The sequence below is a fragment of the Tachypleus tridentatus genome, chromosome 7 (genome assembly GCF_004210375.1).
Source record: "Tachypleus tridentatus isolate NWPU-2018 chromosome 7, ASM421037v1, whole genome shotgun sequence".
In the NCBI taxonomy this organism is placed as follows: Eukaryota; Metazoa; Arthropoda; class Merostomata; order Xiphosura; family Limulidae; genus Tachypleus; species Tachypleus tridentatus.
In genome coordinates this window covers 9985850-10004168 of record NC_134831.1, presented here as the reverse complement: position 1 = coordinate 10004168, position 18319 = coordinate 9985850, and the positions used below count along the sequence as shown (strand labels likewise).

At 31.2% G+C, this 18319-nt stretch overlaps 2 protein-coding genes across 4 annotated transcripts in view; one reads left to right on the top strand and one right to left on the bottom strand.

The window, feature by feature from the left end:
* Positions 1-17714, bottom strand: part of LOC143255079 (uridine phosphorylase 2-like) — a 34890-nt gene extending 17176 nt beyond the window's left edge. The window contains exons 1-2 of one of the 3 annotated variants that reach the window (XM_076510175.1): positions 17519-17714; positions 12884-13041 (exon numbers count right to left, since the gene is read on the bottom strand). The gene's annotated coding sequence lies outside the window, so the exon portion shown is untranslated. The remainder of the gene's footprint in view (positions 1-12883; positions 13042-17518) is intronic. The other 2 variants (XM_076510174.1, XM_076510177.1) reach the window with 2 other exon arrangements.
* A 217-nt stretch (positions 17715-17931) lies between these two features.
* The window catches only part of LOC143255078 (uncharacterized), a 28991-nt gene continuing 28603 nt past the window's right edge, over positions 17932-18319 (top strand). Inside the window, exon 1 of the mRNA XM_076510170.1 lies at positions 17932-18111. Coding sequence (XP_076366285.1) covers positions 17966-18111 — 146 coding nt within the window. The 5' untranslated portion in view covers positions 17932-17965. The remainder of the gene's footprint in view (positions 18112-18319) is intronic.

Here is an 18319-nt window from a genome sequence, read left to right as displayed (position 1 = left end):
AACCTTAGATGAAAGGTATTATCATATAATCTCTGGTTTTGTGATAATGAGAAATCCACTGGAAGTTAAAATGTATTCCCCAGACGGTTCGTATGTGTATTAGTACTTTCATTAAAACAAAGTACAACGTTTCAAACTTCTTAGGCTAACCTGAAGATGATAATACATTTCAAATCACTGGTTTATTTAACAGAATGTTTTATTTAACTAATCGAAATACAGTAATGGTTTTAAAACGAATAGACATGAACTTCTATACTTTGTCATACCTTATGTAGGTCCTATACATTATTACAATTCTTCAGAAACGTTTTATAACACATTTCTAAGGTTGAAAAAAAAGGTTTTGCGAATTCAGTCAAAACCTTCACGCTTCGTCGACAGTCAAACATTACTCAACGAAACTTCTCGCAAGGACATCAATTAACAATTAAGTTTCCTCTACCAATATAAAATCTGGTTAAATAAATGAATATACTTGAAAAAATGAAGTTTTTACAAGAAACAGAAGTCTCTGCAGTAGGTGTTACTGTTGTACCTTACAGTGATATTGAAAACTATTGTTTTGTAGGTAAACAAGTATTATAAAAAATTGAAGACTGTACAGTTGGTGTTACTGTTGTGACTTACAGTGATACTGAAAACTGTTGTTTTGCAGGTAAACACGTGTTACAAGAAATAGAAGTCTGTATAGTAGGGGTTACTATTGTACCTTACAGTGATACTGAAAACTTGTTTTGCATGTAAACAAGTGTTACAAGAAATAGAAAAATAGGTGGTTTTTGAGGAGAAATCGTATTTTTTCAATGTTTATTGCAGAAAAAAAAAAATCTGACCGCCATCTTGGAGGCAGTCTCGTTTCGTCTCGTGGTCTGGTATCGTGTGCATACCAGACGATAAAATATTCTCTACGCTCCAAAGAAACAACAGCGATTGAAATGTTTAAAAGTAATGTTCATTTTGATCCTGTAGACAAGAGAATGTGTAAGGGCATTATATCAGCAGCTTCAAAGTATACCTCAAAGCTGATGGAGAATCAGAAGAAAAGGGTAGAAAGGCTTGAGGCCTATGGTTCTGTGAAATCTGGCCCAGCCACCTTGGCTAAAGAAAAAGTCCAGAAAGCCGCAGAGGCACAGAGAGCTGCCCATTCAGAGGAGAAAAAAAAAGCTCGGAAGAGAGCACTGGAAACCCTTGTCTCGAAAAAGAGGAAAGTAGCCAAGATTGATCAAAGGAAATTAAGTGATTTGAAATTTGACTGTAATTTATGCAGCAGAGCAGAAGTTGATATCAGTGACTGAAAAACATTTTATTATTATCTGCAGCATACAGTGCAAGTGGTTTATTTTAAAGCATATCATTAATTTTATTTTGAAGCAATGTCAAAGCTTTCCTTGATTTGCTGTTTCAGTTTGTATTGTGAAAGAATGAAAAATATTCTGATATTGAGGTACCAGTAATTTACTGACAAGATTGTATAGATGAACAAGTTTTACTGCAGGTAGTCATGCAGAGTAATTTTAAGTAATTTGAAATTTTAATGGAATACATGCAGTAGAGCAGTAGTTGTTGATGTCAGTGACTGTACAAAATTTAATTTCTGAGGCATATCACTGATATCAGTAGTTTAATATTGAACCATATCAGTAGTTGAATTTTTAAGCCATGTCATAGCTTTCCTTCATATGCTGTTTTAGTTTGTATTGTCAATTTGTGAAAGAATGGAAAATTCACTGACATTAAGGTACCAGTAGTATAATGACAAGATTGCATAGATGAACAATTTGAACTGTAGGTAGTCATGATTAGTCAAAAGAGTAATTTTATGTGATTTGAAAATTGTATGGAATATATGCAGCAGAGAAGTAGTTATTGGCAATGACTGTAAAACATTTAATTGGCAGCATACCAGTAGTTGATGATGATGATGTTATTAATGACAAAAAGGATAATAATGAAATGATTTGTATTTGAAATATTTACCAAGTTATTTTGGCTTTATTAACTCGTATTACTAATATATTTTGATTTAGAAAAAAATTAAAATCAATAAATAGCAAATAAACAATCTTAAATTTCATTTATTTACTTTTTATTTTATTTGTTAATTTTAGATATTTTGATATATCTTCTAAAAAATGAATGCAAATTAAAAGAATATATCAATCTGCTAAAAACTGTAAATGAAAGTTATAGTTTTTATTAGTTTGATTTAGTCTTTTAATTTCCTTTTGTTATTTTGTATGATATATATTGTGTACTTTTCCAACATTGCAATGTCAAAAAACAAAGAAATTATGTCCCAGATTGCACCAAATCACACCAAATAGCATCCATTTTTTTAAAATTTCCTGGGGAGGCATGTCCCCGGACCCCCCAAGTCAGGCACCTCTGGCGCCAGGCTATATACCTTATCCTCTTTTTTTCATAAATGTCATTGGCATGCCTGTATAAGATAGAGATATAAATTATATTTATTTGCTGCAAAAACTTCTGCCATTCATCATCTGTGGTTGTTCAGCACTAGCAGAAAATATAGTTTCTTCCACAAATGCAGCATACCAAGCAGGTTATTTTACCATGTTTACCATGTCTTAATGTATTATAACTAACCAAATTTATTTTAGATTACTAGACACCAGAAGGTTGTTTGTGTAATCATATCTTAATGTATTGTAGTTAACTAAATTTATTTTAGATTACCGGAGGCCAGAAGGTTGTGTAAAATGTTGAATGCAAGTCAAAAAAGATAATGTATTCTCTTTTTAAGTGTATGTCAATCAACTTGTAGATTATAATTTAATTTTCAGTATCAGAAAATAGTTTCTTAATTCTAAAGAAAATGTTTAAAAAGGCAAAAAAAATTGGATTTTTGTGAATCATGACTTCTGGGACTTTGCACAGACTACATTTTATGACCCCACAGTACAATGTCTATAGTTTCAGATGGGTTAAACTCAGGTTTCCAATATTTGTAAACTAGATATATCTTGTGAATTATACTAGTTTCACTCACCACTTCATCATTTTAAGACTCATTTATCTATACTTGCTTTTTTATACTAATAACTTTATAACCAATCAAAAGCTGTACATTTCTGCTACATAATTCTGTAACTTATCCCAAGTTGGTTAGAAGAGAAAAGCTGAAAATATTACTATCAAAACTATCTTGTGCATATAATATTTTAAAAACCCAACAATTTGGTTATGAAGTCTGATAAATTACAGTGGGTTTTTGGGGGTATAGGTATAGTAATTTATACTTTTTTTTGTATTTCAAATAACTTACATAAGATCAAAACAAAAAAAAATATTTTTTTTCCATTCCACAAGTGAATTTGAAAGAGGCTTCGTAAATGTAACTCTGAGAGGAAACAAGGACTTAGCATCGTAACTGACAGAGACAGTTGTTTAAAAATATATTTTACTTTTATGTTTGAAGAACAATCACTGACAGTTTATATTTATTTGGTATTTGTTTAGTATTTATTTGAGGATATTAATAATTGCAACCTTTATTTTAGTTATTCAACCTTGAAAATCAATCAATTTTACAGTAGAGGAAATAACAGATAAAAATTTAAAGTTTTAATGAAATGTGTATTTGATATTTGACTATGAGGTTATTTTTTGTCTTCTTTTAATTATTGCAAAGGTAACTAAAATCATGAAAGTAAAAACTTGTTACAAAAGATAAAAACAAAATAACAGAAATCTTCATTACATATACTAGTAAGAAGCTTGTGTATTAGGCTGTTCAACACCAACCATAGCATCACGAGCTAGGTAATTCTTAACTTGTGTTGGAGCATATTTAGTTAAGACAGTTCAAAAGTCAATGAAACAAAAATGAATAAATATAAATAGATAAATGCTGCTACAATAGTTAAGCTATTTGGAATAAATATTCGTGGTTTCCTGTCATAATTTGCAATTATTCAAGAACAAAAGAAAGAATAATAGATTTCCTAATTTTTATGATGGTTACAAAGTTGGTCAAATCAACTAGCCCCATCTAGTGTTATCATTGATAAATTTAATAAAGTTTTATTAAAATAATTTTCTATTGTACACTGACTTTCAATAAACACTTCTATTGTACACACAGCTGAAGAACCTTCCTCTTCATTCCCTACAACAGATTAACTGATTCTTCAGTCACCATTGCTGCTGTATTCTGTTCATGATAAAATGTATCAGTGTCATCACTTGTATGAAAGAACATACCCAGTATTCATTCTTCCATTAAAAGCTAAGGTTATTATCTATCTACTGAATACAGAAAGTCTATATTTATTTTTTTTTAATTGAAAACTATTCTTTTTCAACACATCCTAAAGTTTGCACAAATTAAAATTTATTCCATGTTTTATGTGTGAGAAAATACCATCTAAGTCTATAAGTCAATGTCTATTAATAATCTTACTGTGTATAGATATATAATTTTTAATATGCCATTCAAAGAAATCAATTTTTACACCTGTTGAGGACTCATTTCTTCTGTCACTTTAGAACACTTAAATAAGTATAAATCACTGATTTATACCAGTTTAGGATGTTTTTCAGTCATTGTTCTATTTGCTACTTTAGAATGTTTATTTTCATGTATGAATCACATTTGTCAAATAACTAAAGCTTACAATGATATTCAATTCCTTGCTCCAAGTCCCGGAGTGCTGACAAAGTGGGAGTGAAGGAACAGTTGTAGTACTATGAATAGTTCTTATGGTATTTTTGTACAGTAGAACATATTCTGACTTACAAAATATGTCAAAAGTTCTAATGCATATGACATGCATCTACGTTTAGCTAACAAGTTTTCAAAAATTTGCACGAATGAGATCCCCGAGAAAAACTCATCTAATTACTAGCAAAGCCACACTAACTGTGGTACTAGGGCCCCTACTAATAATCTAAACTACTGGTTTAACTCTTTTTTTTTCTATAAATATATTTTCTGTTATTTGTTCTATTCTTACTCAGTACAAACTAGATCAATTTGAATGACCTCATAACCACCATACAACATAAATAATTGTCAATTGTAGCAGAAAACATTTCTTTACACTTAGTTTAAAACTTCTTAACCTTATACGATTGTTTATAATTAAATATTATTAGTACTATGATTTTTAAAATTACCACCATACGAAATGTCAAAATATGCAATAACATGAACCAAATGTTACACTAATCAAGTTACATAAAGCTCATGGTACTCATGAGCTGTTAGTCCTAGCGAATGAACCTTGTTAGAAAAATTTTCTCATCATATTTATCTATATTACCTGATTTAACTTTATCTGGCCTACAAGTTTCTAAGATCTATGTTTTTAAGTTACTTTTATAATAATAGAGAATAAGTAAGAAAAACAAGAAATATTTCACTCTCCTACACAGTTATATCCATGTTAGCCAGATTACTTTACATCAATACTAGCAGTCCACAAAAAATAAGTAAATAATTCAGTGAATAACACAGAATAAGTTCATGTAAACAGCTATGACAAATCAATAGAATATGAACTGTTGATTCAAAGTCAACTAATGATTTAAAAAATGAAATAGGACATTGGAGGGAGAAATTCCATCAAGTTTTTATTGTCTAAAACTCTTAACTGGAAAAGAAATATTACTTAGAGGGGATAGAAATGAGATTGAAAATGTTAACTTTTTAGCTGGAAAGTGCAGCTAAATTTGACCCATTCTTGGCCAAACACCTTGAAATGCATGGAAATAAGGGCTGGACAGTTCCTTGTATTTATTCTTGTAGTTTATGAATAAATTATTATTCTGATGGCTAATAAAATTTATGAGGCAACTGCTGATGAAATTCATATGCTAAATACATTTCAATTATTGTAGATTCTTCAACCAATGTCTCGCACTCAGATCAGTCCGCTATATTATTGCAACATGTGGATGATGAAAATGGCATACAGGAGTGTCTTGTTGGTTATGATTCAAGTGGGTGTACAAGATAATTAATGGTTGAAGATATGTAGAAAAATTATATACAAATAGACATTTAAAATGCATGTGGAAAATTGTATGATAATGTAGCAAATATGTGCAGTAAACACAGTAGCCTACAAGTGCATCTCAAGAACATAAACTAATATTTAATTACATCCCTTGTGCATCACACTTATTAAATCTGTAGAAAGTTGTAAATGTGCATCAAATCTCATAAACTTTCTTCAAACTCTGTACAGTTTTTTGTGCTTCTTCAACAAGACATTGGCAAAACATTTCTAATTGATTAAGAAGAGATGAAGGGAGACCAGTAACTGTTAAAAACCTCACTGGAACAAGATGGTCAACCAGATCAGTTTCAACAAAACTTTTGTGTGAAAACTATGACTGAATTTATACAAACCTTGAAGATTTATCCAAGGATACTTGATGTACATCAAGCAGTAGAAAATTAAACCAGTGGTTTGATGAATAAAATGAAAATGTTAGATGTTACTTTTGTGAAATTTTATTGGTATAAAAGTCTTTAAAGACTTGACACTGCAAGTGATAAGCTTGAAGAAAAAGAGCCTTTATTTGTCTAATGCTGTAAAACTTACCAATTCCCTGAAGTAACATGTATATTCACAAGGTGAAGAATTTGACAAAATCAAAATTCAAGCTCATTGGTTTTTAAATATAGTAGAAAAACTGCTTAGGAGAGATTTATAGAAAGAGAGAAAGCTGGTAAATGATGAGACTACTAAATGTAAGTTAGTTTATCTGAATCTCAGCAGTTTCACATAGACAATTTTATACTGGTAGTTGACAAGTTACAAATGTGTTTGAAAAATCAGCTGGCTGCAAATACAGCAACAGAAGTGAAGTTTGGTCTTATATCTAATCTCAAAAATTTAATTGAGACAATGTTTTGGTGCAGCTAAAAGACTGGGAAACATGCACTCTGTAAATCTAAACAGCTAAAACACTGGGAGACATACACTCTCCAGATCTAGACAGCTAAAACACCGGGAGACATACACTCTCCAGATCTGGACAGCTAAAACACCGGGAGACATACACTCTCCAGATCTAGACAGCTAAAACACCGGGAGACATACACTCTCCAGATCTAGACAGCTAAAACACCGGGAGACATACACTCTCCAGGTCTAGACAATTAAAACACCAGGAGACATACACTCTCCAGGTCTAGACAATTAAAACACCAGGAGACATAAACTCTCCAGACCTAGACAGCAAAAACACCGGGAGATATACATTCTCCAGACCTAGAAAGCTAAAACAGGAGACATACATTCTCCAGACCTAGAGAGCTAAAACACCAGGAGACATACACTCTCCAGGTCTAGACAATTAAAACACCAGGAGACATAAACTCTCCAGACCTAGACAGCAAAAACACTGGGAGATATACATTCTCCAGACCTAGAAAGCTAAAACACCGGGAGACATACATTCTCCAGACCTAGAGAGCTAAAACACCAGGAGACATACACTCTCCAGACCTAGACAGCTAAAACACCGGGAGACATACACTCTCCAGACCTAGACAGCTAAAACACCGGGAGACGTACACTCTCTAGATCTAGACAGTTAAAAGATTGGGAGACAAACTCTCATAGATCTTCACTGTGACATTGTTTGGTAGTGAAACATCAACTGCCCAACAATGTATCTAAGCAATCAGAAGAAACAAGTGTACAGTTTTTTTTTATAAAATGGCTAGAGTAAAAAATGAATTACACACTTCAATGTTAAATGAATGCTTAATGCCCTTTCCTTGCTCTCAATATTAAGGGTGTTGTTTAGGTAAACAGATTATGAAGATGTAATCAGAGATTTTCTTCCACCAAAGCAATGATTTTAGGGTAATGTTTTGGAATACTTCCATAATATTGTACAATAACTATATTTTTTATACGTACCCAATTCATTCTTATTTGCCATGTTGCTACATTATTATTATTATAATTATTTAATTTTAATAACTCATCCTTAAAGGTTAGATGTACCATATTCTAATTTACTTTTACTAATTAGCTAATGTTGTGTAATTAACTTAATATGCATTAATAACAATTAACGTGTACCCTATTCAAGTAGCATCAAACTACCTTAATGTGAGCTTGCTACAAGTGTTAAAATATTCCAGAAAAAATATCTTCTTCCCTGAACTTTGAGTAATACATACTTTACTATACCTTTATAATCTAAATCAACACCAAATCTACTCCTTATTGAGCAGAAGAGATAACAGAAGTGTTTTCAGTACCACGATGACTCTGGTAATGATCTAAGAAATCTAGAAAAGTAGCTGTTGAATGATCCTTATGGTTTCCTCCACAGTAATTTTTCACATGCACTCAATGTAAATTACTGTGCAAAAAGTACATTTTTATAACTTTTTGTGATAGTTCTTCTATAAAAAATAGATAAAATTCTTATATAACTACCACTTCAAGAACAAACCTTTTATGGCTAAATATAACTCCATGAGGAGACCAACTACTGAACAACCAGATCCATATTACTAGTATTTCATTTCAGAACTTTTCTTTGTTTCCACAACTGCTGAGGAAAACTTGGTTTCTAATTATGCTACACTATTCTAGTCTGAAACTTGCAACTGTAATTTGTCAACATATAACAAATATTAACAGAGCTTCTTAGAACAGCAATCAGATATTTATAGATCTAGGAGCCAGTCCCAAAAATCATTAGCCAGGTGTGTCTAACCTAACTTCACTACTGCTTGTTATAGGAAATGGGGGTTACACTAATGCCTCAATTATCTGTTGTTTTTTTTTCCTAACAAATTTTAAAACCGCTATGCCATTACAATTCTACATAGTAACTTACACTTCGGAGAAACTCTCACCCAGAAATTAATTTTGGTTACAAAAGTTCAGGTGTTGCATGATATCTATGGTTTTCACACACACAATCTGGTGTACATTCAAATCACAAGTCAGCTAGTTCAAGACTAACATTGCTCATTTAACTTTAGTTCTTAAGACAGAAATACAAATGATTTCTAGCTTGGTTAACTTTTATTTGATTAGTGATGAATAATAATGTATACAAAAATAAATAATAAGATTCCACAATATAAGTTGTTGTCTGTTGTTCTGTGTTGCATGGCAGGACATCCTTTAACCAGACACACATATACATGTTCAGGTTGTGTTGAAGGTGTCACCCAGTCAGGCAATGTTCTCTTCCCTAAAGATAACTGGTATCTTCAGTCTGTTTTAAAAAAGGCTTTTTTTAAAAATAATTCCCAAACACAGATTTTCACCAATTTTTGATGTTTCACAGCTGTTGATAAGATGTGAACGCACATCTGTGTCCATAGCAGATAAAATGCTGAAATTTAAGAGCTACTTATGCCAATGTTAACAATTACATTAAACTAAAACAGGAATAGGTAGTCAAGAGAGAAAGTATTATAGGAGAAAATATGGAACTGGACTCGTGCAACTTACAAAAGTCTAAGAAATTAAATGTGACCAGTTGATTGACACTTGGCTTTTATAATTTTTGAGGATAGTGTAATTAACAATAAAAACACTAATTTAAAACAAGAAATGTAAATATGTTGAAAGCTTACATAGATTAAACAATGGTTTAATTAGCAAGATACACTAATGCCATGATTACCTGCTCTTTCTGTTATCTGTGGTTTTTCTTTCCTCAGACCAGTGAGGATAATCAATGCATCAGTGTATGTATATTTGTTCACTTTTACAGCAGTGAATGTAGGTTAACAATCACATGATATTTACAAACACTTGGTGGTATTGCCTGAAGTAATTGCTTTTGGTTATGTCCAAGTTTAAAAACTCACACTGATTGGTTGAATTGAGTGAAAGAAGAAATACCAAATGACATGGAATTAGTAATGTGTTGTGTATCTGTAGAGCTTCAGTAAATATATAAGAACATCAGGTGCTGAATCCACCATTAAAATCCTAAAAACAGTTTGATTTGGGATCTAAAGAATATAAAAGTAGTTCCTGAACTTCCAAGTGTCCAGAACAGTTCTAGATTAGAGTTCTATTCAGCATAGCCCTACACACAAATAACATGGGAAAAAAAACTAGGTGCCATGATAAAATTTTTACTCACCATGGTAACCTGGCACCAAAGATTTATTGAGGCCTGTCACAGATACAATACAATTAAATATCAGGTCATCCCATAAGTAATGTCTGAAAATTTAATACAGAAAGTGCATCATCATTTCTGTCTTTGTTAAAGGCTGTAATGACTAAAATATGCAGTAGGACGTGTATAAAAATATTAAGACAAATAAAAGAAACTAACCCAACTCCACATTTTTAGATCATTAATCAAATAAACCCTTATGAAGATGGATGTGTCTGAAGAACACATTAAACATATAATGCTTTATGAGTTTAAAAAAGGAAATAGTGCAGCACAAACTACATGAAACATTCAAGGTGTTTATGGTGGGGAGTCTCTCAATGAAATAAAATGTCAAAGGTGGTTTCAGAAGTTCAGGTCAGGTGACTACAGCTTAAGTGATGTGTCATGTTCAGGTCATCCTGCTCAATTTAATGATGACTTGCTGCTGGCTGCACTTGAAGATTATGCTGCAACAATTGAAAAACTAGCACAGAAGCTTACTTAATTCAACCCATTAAACAGTTCACCATCATCTGCAACAGCTTGGAAAGGCATCAAAACTTGGAAAATCAATTGTAAAGGTGTTGTGTTATACCAGGATAATGCACAGCCCCACACAGCAAGGATCACATCTGCAAAGACTGAAGAGCTACACTGGGAAAAACTTCCACATCTGCATTCTCCAGACCTTACCCCATCTGATTATCATCTATTCCAAAGTTTGCAGAACCATCTTGATGGAAAAGAGATTGGAATACACAAAGATGTTAGAAATACCGTCTCCACATTCTTTTCTTCCAAACCCCAAGGATTTTATAGAAGTGGCATTCAGAAGTTTGTAAATTGTTGACAGGAAGTAATTAATAATAATGGAACATACATTATTGATTAAATAACATTAAAAGCATTTGAAATCCTTTCTCTTTTTCTTAACCTAAAATTGGACATTACTTAAGGGATGACCTAATACATTTTATTCTATATCATTATTAACATTACAAGATGGAGCCTTTAATAATAATAGAAAAAACTCATTCTACATCTGTTGGATGCAACACAAAAAAAAAAGCTACAGACAGAGTAGAACAAGAGAGCAGCACGACATGTAATGTTTAAACTTGAAACTAACTATGAATTTATTGCACAAAAGTGTAGGTATTCACTTCATTTCAGAAATGTAGGATTATTTAAAGACTGATTTTGCCATATATGATATTTAATTAACCTATCAAGAATCTTGAAAAAGTACAATGCAGAAAACTAACCATCAAGAAGAGACCATTTAACCACAGAGACCTGCACCACAAGAGGGACCTTTTACCCACAGCAACCTGTGCCACAAGAGGGACCATTTACCCACAGAGATCTGCACTATGAGTGTGACCTTTTACCCACACAGACTTGTGCTATGACAGTGACCATTTACCCACAGACTTGCACTGAGAAAGAGATCATTTACCCACTCAGACCTGTTCAATGTTAACAAAAATACAAACAAAGAAAGAAAGAGAAGACATTGATGTCAAACAAATATCCATTTTCGTTCATCCTTATTTTTTTTGAAATTTACATCTTTTATAAAAGTCTTAAAATCTCATTGTGGTCTTTCTTTTCTGGAGCATCTTGTTTCAATGGCTAATAGTAATCAGCCATCAGGCTGATGTTCTTCCTTCCCTGATACCCCCTCTGCATTTCCCCAATATCTCCAAAATCTTTCCAGATGTTTCAAGTTGAAAACAATCCTTGTCATCATTTCTTTTGATATCAGATAAAACTGTAAAACATCTCTGGTGGAGGAGGGACATGTACATCAGGTCCAGAGTAACAGATTTTACAGCAGATTGAGGGTTTGGATAAGAAATTTAATTTTTATTGTGGCCTTACATGTTACACGAGTATAAATATGTCATACCACTGGAATTCCAAATTCTTCCATTTAGTCCATTGTCTCAATTCTTTGTTCAGACCCCATGATTTGTCATAGTCCTCAAGTTTTATTCCAAAATACATGTAATACAGTTGTTTGATGAATTCTAATGTTTTGCCTTGTTGCTTTACAACAAATTTACCAAAATATGTTTGGGTCATTTACACAACCTTTTGTTGTAGTGAGAAATAAATAATACTGTAAAGAAAAATATTAGGTCAAAGTATACACACAAACAAATACTATCCAGAAGTAACACATCGTGTCACCTGTTAACCATTCATATACTAGTGGCGCGTTTCTTGTGGGTTCAAGAATGATAGATAACACTCTCACTTTGTGACTTGTCTAGAGAAAGCACAGATAGCCCTTGAGTAGCTTTGTGCGAAATTCAAAAACAAACAATTGTCTAGAGAAATCTATAAACAATGGTTGTCAACATTTTAATCATAACAAAATGTGAACCAATCTCAATGAAAATTGCTCACTTATGTAAAAGAAACATGATGTTTTGTGAAAAATCTGTATGTGATGGAGAAAATTGGATATTATTTTTAGAATCAGTGTACAGGAATTATAGTAGAACACCAAAACGTCAATATAATAAAACAATCACAGGCCTGTCTAATCACTCATATACATCACTAACTTTGGACCCAAATTACTGCATACACATAAATTTACTAACTAAAGCTTGATAAAGGTTTCCCCAAAAAACAGTTCTTCCATCATAAACTATACTACATATATTTTGTAACAGTGCAGACAAATGCTGTTCAAATTTCATACTTTATGCAAGTTTTCTTTATATACAAGGCATAAATTTACTTGATTCTCTTTTCTGCTTTGGGTGCAGTATTTGGGCATTATTGGAACACTGTCTTCACAGCTGTCATGTCTGTTCTGCGTACAGATAATATATTTGTAACCTTTTCTTGTAATGTTGATCACATTTGTAGGATCTCTGTGACAAACCCATTTTGGAACTAAAGAGAAGATGAGATGTTATACATTCAAAATTTTGGACTGCTTTTACTAAACCTCATAATTTTAAAAAATAACATATACAAAAAAACTTGAAATTTATTCTTTTTATAGTCTGGATTAATTTTTGTCTTATATACAGAAATTAACAGTACACCTCATCAAGTTAATAAATTAATAGCTCACTCATAAAAAAAATTCAATGAAAAAGTATGAATTTTTGCTTAAAATTTAGTACTTCAAATATTCAATTTTGGTTTTTAAAACCCTTTGATTACTTAAACAGACCACAACATAAGAATTGTTTACACCCCCTAATAATTTTCAACAAATGAATCAAATCTTATATTGAATCCCCTACAACCAACGACCTGACATACTCCAGCGCTGTTACTTCCAGTAGAGTGATAATACTGTCAAAAGACTGACATGTTAATCTAATTTTTTAGCTTCACAACAATTTTATATAACAATTGTCCAATGAAATGAACCACACTGCCTACTGTTAATATTAATTGAGTCAGAACAAATCTAAAAGATCAATCATGACAGAATTATGGCAACCATGATTTGAGACAAAAAATTTAACCAACTCCCTGAGCAGTGATTACATTGACAAGTGTTACATAAACTAATCAAGTAGTCAAAAAAGTAATCAGCTAATCAATAAATTACCAACAACTCTGTCCTAACTAAAAATTATTTAGTACATTACTACCATTAGTGTAAAAAAGTAGGCTTAATGTCCTCAAAAATCAACAACAACAAAAAGAGAAGACTGGGTACTTTATTACTTGTGTTTCATGTTTAGTCTTTATTTAGTGTTATACAAGGTAACTAAAATGAAAAAAATAGTATCTTTTTAGCTTAGTTAAGATTATATTAGGTAGAATTAATAATAATAATAATGTTTCACAAAGCACAGATGTATATAGCACATGTAGTGTATTTAATTCAATAACGTAACATGAGCTGCACTTACCCCAGATGATTTACACTAGTAATGGTGTTGATAGCAATTATACATGGTTCAAATGACAATAAAACAATAATATGCAATTATAAATAGATATATACTGTTATGACCTTAAAGCTACTTGTGATAAAGAAATGTAGTTTCATATTACAATTTGAAGTAACTCTAGAAAGAAAAACAAAGGGTAATTTAGATTTATTTTGACATGGTTGCCAGGTCAGTGCAACAGACCAATCCTGTTTTGAGTTAAAGAAAATTATAGATAAAATATAAAGTTTTACAGAAAGAAAATGGTTTAAAAGTATTGAGGAGGTTCTAGGGATTACACAAAGAAAATACAAGATTTTTGGGATTAGAAAAAGTCATTTTAATTTGAACAGAAATCTCACTTTTCACAGACTTGTCCCTGGAACTGACCTCATAACCATTTTGTGCTTCTTATAGTTTTCATAATATTACTTTTAAATTAGTAAGTGTATGCTCACAGAGTTTATCAGATCATCAGTAAACATTACAAGGTTTTCATATGCAAATAACAAATTTTTAAATATGTCTTAAGGTTTGTTAAGCAATGATTTTCTCATGCCTTTCTTATTTTCACCTGTTACATATTAAACATGCCAAGCAATTTTTTAAGATTAACAATATCTTTTGTGGAAGAAAACATTTTCAAATTTCACATGTGATATCCTAATGATGTCTAAATAGTGTCAGTAAATGTTTCTTAAGTAACCTATTATAAATATATATTATGCATATAAATTATTACTATTTACAAAGTATTATTATTAAAAATAGAACAGTAAATAATGAAGTAAAACAAATAATTCCCCTTTCCTGTTATGACCTTTGGTTTAGGTTTCTGCTTGTCATAGCTTGCTAACCCAAGAAATTTTATTATAATTTATCAAGTTTTGTAACAAAGCTGTATTTAAGTGAAAAAATATGAAATTTTAAACAGGCTAAAGACAACTTACCAATATAAAGGTTTGTCTCATAAGAAAGAAAGGGTGCAATTAAACTGAAAGTAGCTAATAAATTCACTAAGGGGACATTCTAAACTTTTGATTGGTCATTCACAAGCCATATACAGAAGGGATTGTTTCCAAAAATGTAAATTGGTGAACAGGGCCACTGTATTTGATTCACTAAATGCACTGACATCTCAGCAAATAGAAAAGACAGGAGGTTCTTATTTGATATTCTAGTTTGTTAATATTGGTAATTTGAGTTCTTAACTTGTACAAAACTATATACTTTGTATTTTGACATTACAAACATCTTATCTGAACCAGTGCTGCATTTAACGCACCACATTACACACATAATTCACAGTTTAGGTGTATAATTTGAATATTTAATTCTCAGTTATGATCTACAGTTTCAAACCAAACTTAATGATTTAAATACATAAAACAGTGACCTCTATCAAATTAAGTGCAAGTAAACATTGTGATGACATGACCTTTCATCCATAACCTGTCTGGAAAGGGTTAATGAACAAATGTTTTAGTTTATTAAAAACACTTCACTTAAAAATATGATTTATTGTGCATTAAAAACATAATATTAACTGAAGGACTACCAAATTTTGTGAAGATATACAAACTATGTTGAAAGTTAGAAGTATTAAATCTATAACAACTTTAAACAAGTACAAAGAGATCAAGTGCTTGGTCAAACTAACAGCCATGTTGAAAAAGTATCATATCAGATCTTCAAATATTTATCTAGTCCCTTAAGGATTATTAATTATGAAAAGAATATATAATAACTGTATTACAACTACACTACTTTCACCACATTCATTGTCAATGAAAATCCAGAGCTCTTCAGACCAGATGTGATACAGCATTGGTCAGAATACTATTTACATAAGCTGTTTGTTACAACAGCTGCTACGGTGTGATGAAGGATAATAATATCTAACTACAATTGTCATAATGTATTAGTAATACATCTATTACATTTTCAAATCCTACATTCTTTACAGAGTTCCTTTGGGATTCTCAAGAATTAGAAGAGCCAAAAATAATAGTACTCTAACCACACTATATCTGCCACATCCATTACCAATGACATTTCACTTGGTGCATAGTTTTGCAGGGATACAGCAGTAGTGGTTAAGATGCACCATCGTGATGCTCTTATTAGTAAGTGATGAGACAAACACTGTGACAGTTAAATCTGAAGATGACTATCCCAGATTCTTGCATGTAATACTCTTTAACAAGATCTATCAGACTTTTTTATAGAAATAATTTAATTTTTGAGGACAATCATACATTATATAAACATTTTATTTTATATTTGTCCAGATCCCAATGGAAAGTTGTGGAAATATTAAATGTTGTATTTCTCACATGATATTTCTTTCAATAACTATTCAAAGAATCTTGTACTAAGATGCTACTTATGATGAGACAGTATGTAGGTAGCTAATGAACCTTAATATTCAAATAAAACAGAACGAACAGTTAAACATGACTGGATAGAAAATATTATTCTATATCCATCTCAACTTAACTCCTGGGTATACCCTAGTGTACAGTTTCTGAGAAGTGAGTTCTCATACTGGAGAATGCAGAATTTTCTTTATGATAATATGTTTGTGTTGTATTTGTTTAAAAACTACAGAAATATGAGAAGATAAAAGGATATTTAACATTAGTGATGGCAGCAAGTTGGGAGTTCCAACATAGTAAACTAATAAGGTGCGAGAAAAACGTAAATACAGTACTACAACTACAAGTAAAAGAAATTATAATTGGAAAGAAACTGAACGTGACCAAAATTAAATATTTGAAAACTACTTCTTGTATCATTCTAGGTATATCAAGTTGTGTTTTTACAGGGCAACACATTTACTGTTCAGGATTGTTCCATGCAACTTTCATGGCTACAGAACTGCTTCAATAAGCATAGACAACAAATATAAATAATTATTGAAAATATTAGAACTAGGCATATATGAAAAATGTAATTTTCTTATCAATAACATCAAAATAAAATCGTTTTATTTCCTTCATATTTCCTAATAGTTACTTTCTTTGTACATTAGTGCTTCTGAAAACAGATAAAAACTAATATATTTACAGCCAATTCTTCAAATTGTGACACTAATCTAATTTGATTGAACTCCATTTGTAACAACCCTTTGCCTTCCTCCATCCAACCACTCTTATATCAAAGTTTGATACTTATCTCTACAGTTATATAGAGACAAGTTTCTTTATAAACCTTTTACGTATAACCTTACCAAATGCTTTCTTCAAATCTAGATACACTAAATCTACACCCTCACCATCATACACATAAACAGAAACATATTCAGTGTCAAAAAACTATGTAAGGCAGGATTTCCCCTTAGTGAAATTAAGTAAACTATCAAATAAAATTCTATACCGCTACTACCAGTATTAGCAAAATAAATAAATACTAACCTAGGCTATTTATTTATTTTAGTATATACGTTACTACTACTAATAGTACTAACGACTTACGGTAAAAAATCGAAATACTCACAACTGCACTTTTCAAAATAATCTACTACAGTAAATTTAGCTCTCTACATTTAACGTCACTCAAATTCTTTTGAATGAGTTACAAACAATTTGCGCATTTCGGGTTTATTACAAATTATTAATACACACATCCAATACTATACTGCACAAGATTACACCCTAATGATACTATAAATTAAATTCTCGTCACATTAGGATATTATAAAAATATTCTCTGAAGGGATTGGTGAAAATAACTTGTTTTAGATTTAAAATAATTGTATATTATTATTTATTATTATTGTTTATTATCAACACAAAAATTCATTTTAAATATTTCTCATACATTATTATTCAATTTTTTAAAAGAATTTATTAAAAAGACAGAATACTCAAAACAGGAAGTAGTATCCTGATCTAATACTCTTTCCTTCTCGACGAAGGTCAATGGCGGGGAGTGAAAGATGGATTTTTTCGAAAAATCAGTTATTGAACACTCCAAGTCGAAAATGTGGTATAGACGTGGACAAAGAATTTTCCTACAGGCAACAGGCAGCTAATTTTATTCAAGATATGGGTCAAAGGCTTCAAGTGTATCCTTTTATGTAGTATTTGGTAGTGAAACATTTTTAGTAAAAGCTCTCGCATTTCTGCTTCGATTCTTTAGAGATATAGTTAAGCCTAACGTTAGGCCTAAGTGTAGTTCAGTCAAAGTAAAGTATATTATGCAAATTAATAATTTATAACAAGCTTAGATTCTTAATTCTAGGTTTATGAAATGCAAATTATGACAAATATGGT